The sequence below is a fragment of the Microcaecilia unicolor genome, chromosome 14 (assembly GCF_901765095.1).
Source record: "Microcaecilia unicolor chromosome 14, aMicUni1.1, whole genome shotgun sequence".
In the NCBI taxonomy this organism is placed as follows: Eukaryota; Metazoa; Chordata; class Amphibia; order Gymnophiona; family Siphonopidae; genus Microcaecilia; species Microcaecilia unicolor.
The window spans coordinates 24,212,192-24,213,678 of record NC_044044.1 but is presented as its reverse complement, the minus strand read 5'-3'; the positions used below and the strand labels follow the sequence as shown (position 1 = coordinate 24,213,678).

The following is a 1,487-nucleotide window of genomic DNA, read 5'->3' as shown; positions in this document are numbered from 1 at the left end:
GAGTTTTCAGGATACCCAATGAATATGCATGAGATAGATTTGCCTGCACTGACTTCTTGGTATGCAAATCTCTCTCATGTATATTCATTGTAGATATCCTGAAAACCCAACTGGCCAGGTGGTCCTTGATGAACTGGGTTAGAAACCACAGGCATAAACAACATCCTATAAATACATATTGTATGCGGCTTTAGTGAACAGAAAATTGTTATATTTCCATTATGTTGTTAACATCTCATGACCTTTTTAACTGCCTGTACAAAATCCTTATTCCGTAGGCTGTAGACTATGGGATTGAGCAAAGGAGTCACAATAGTATAGAATACAGCCACCATCTTATCAACATAGAATGGATGGTTCCCCAAGGGTCTTATATACATGTACATAGTACATCCAAAAAATGTGATCACTACGGTGAGATGAGAAGCACAAGTGGAAAAGGCCTTGCGTCGCCCAGATAAGGAAGGGATTCGAACTGTGGTTTGAATAATGAAAACATAGGAAATGCAAGTGAAAGAGAAACAAGCAATGAGAACTAAAGAAATGGATATACAGCTGGTCAGCTCTGTTGCAATATCCCTTAGACAAGCAAGTTCCAACAGTGGTCCCGTATCACACAAGAAATGATCAATCTCGTTGTCTCCACAGAAAGGCAGCTGGGATATTAAACTGATGGGTACCACAGACCAGAGGAACCCTCCGATCCAACAAGAAATGGCAAAGCAGGAACATCTTTTGCTGCTCATTAACACATTGTAGCGGAGAGGTTGGCAGATAGCTAGATATCGATCATAGCCCATGACGGCAAGAAGGAAACACTCGGTTGTACCCAAAGAAAAGAAGAAAAAATACTGCAAGAAGCAGTTAGAAAAGGAAATATTGTTATTTTTAGAGAAGAAACCATATAGCATTTTCGGTACCGTGCTAGTTGTGTACCAGATTTCGACAAAAGACAAGTTACCAAGGAAAATGTACATGGGCTTGTGAAGAGAAATGTTAGACCACACTAATACGATGATCAGTATATTACCAACCAATGTAAGCATATAGACCAATAGGAATAACGTAAATAGAGCAGCGTCAATCTTCAAATTGATAAAGAATCCATGGAGAATAAACTCTTTCACTGCTGTTTGGTTTCTTCCCTGCATCCTTCCAATGATTAACCTAAACAAAGAAACAGAAGTCAAGGGATAGGAAACGGAAGTTTATTCACCAATTCATTTGAATGTTGATATTTAGTGTTTCCTGATTTTCTCCAGTGATACATACATAATATACTATTACTAATGTTTTTCCAGCACAAAAATACATTTATTATTGATAACCACCTAAGCATGAAATAATGAGGCCAAGAAGGAGGAGTGGCCTAGTGGTTAGGGTGGTGGACTTTGGTCCTGGGGAACTGAGGAACTGAGTTTGATTCCCACTTCAGGCACAGGCAGCTCCTTGTGACTCTGGGCAAGTCACTTAACCCTCCATTGCCC

At 39.7% G+C, this 1,487-nt stretch overlaps 1 protein-coding gene across 1 annotated transcript; it reads right to left on the bottom strand.

Annotated features, from left to right (window-relative positions):
* Positions 1-227: 227 nt before the first annotated feature.
* Positions 228-1,151, bottom strand: LOC115457095 (olfactory receptor 11H6-like). Its single transcript, XM_030186518.1, has one exon. It carries the CDS (start codon positions 1,149-1,151, stop codon positions 228-230), a length of 924 nt encoding a protein of 307 aa, XP_030042378.1.
* Between the last annotated feature and the right edge of the window lie 336 nt (positions 1,152-1,487).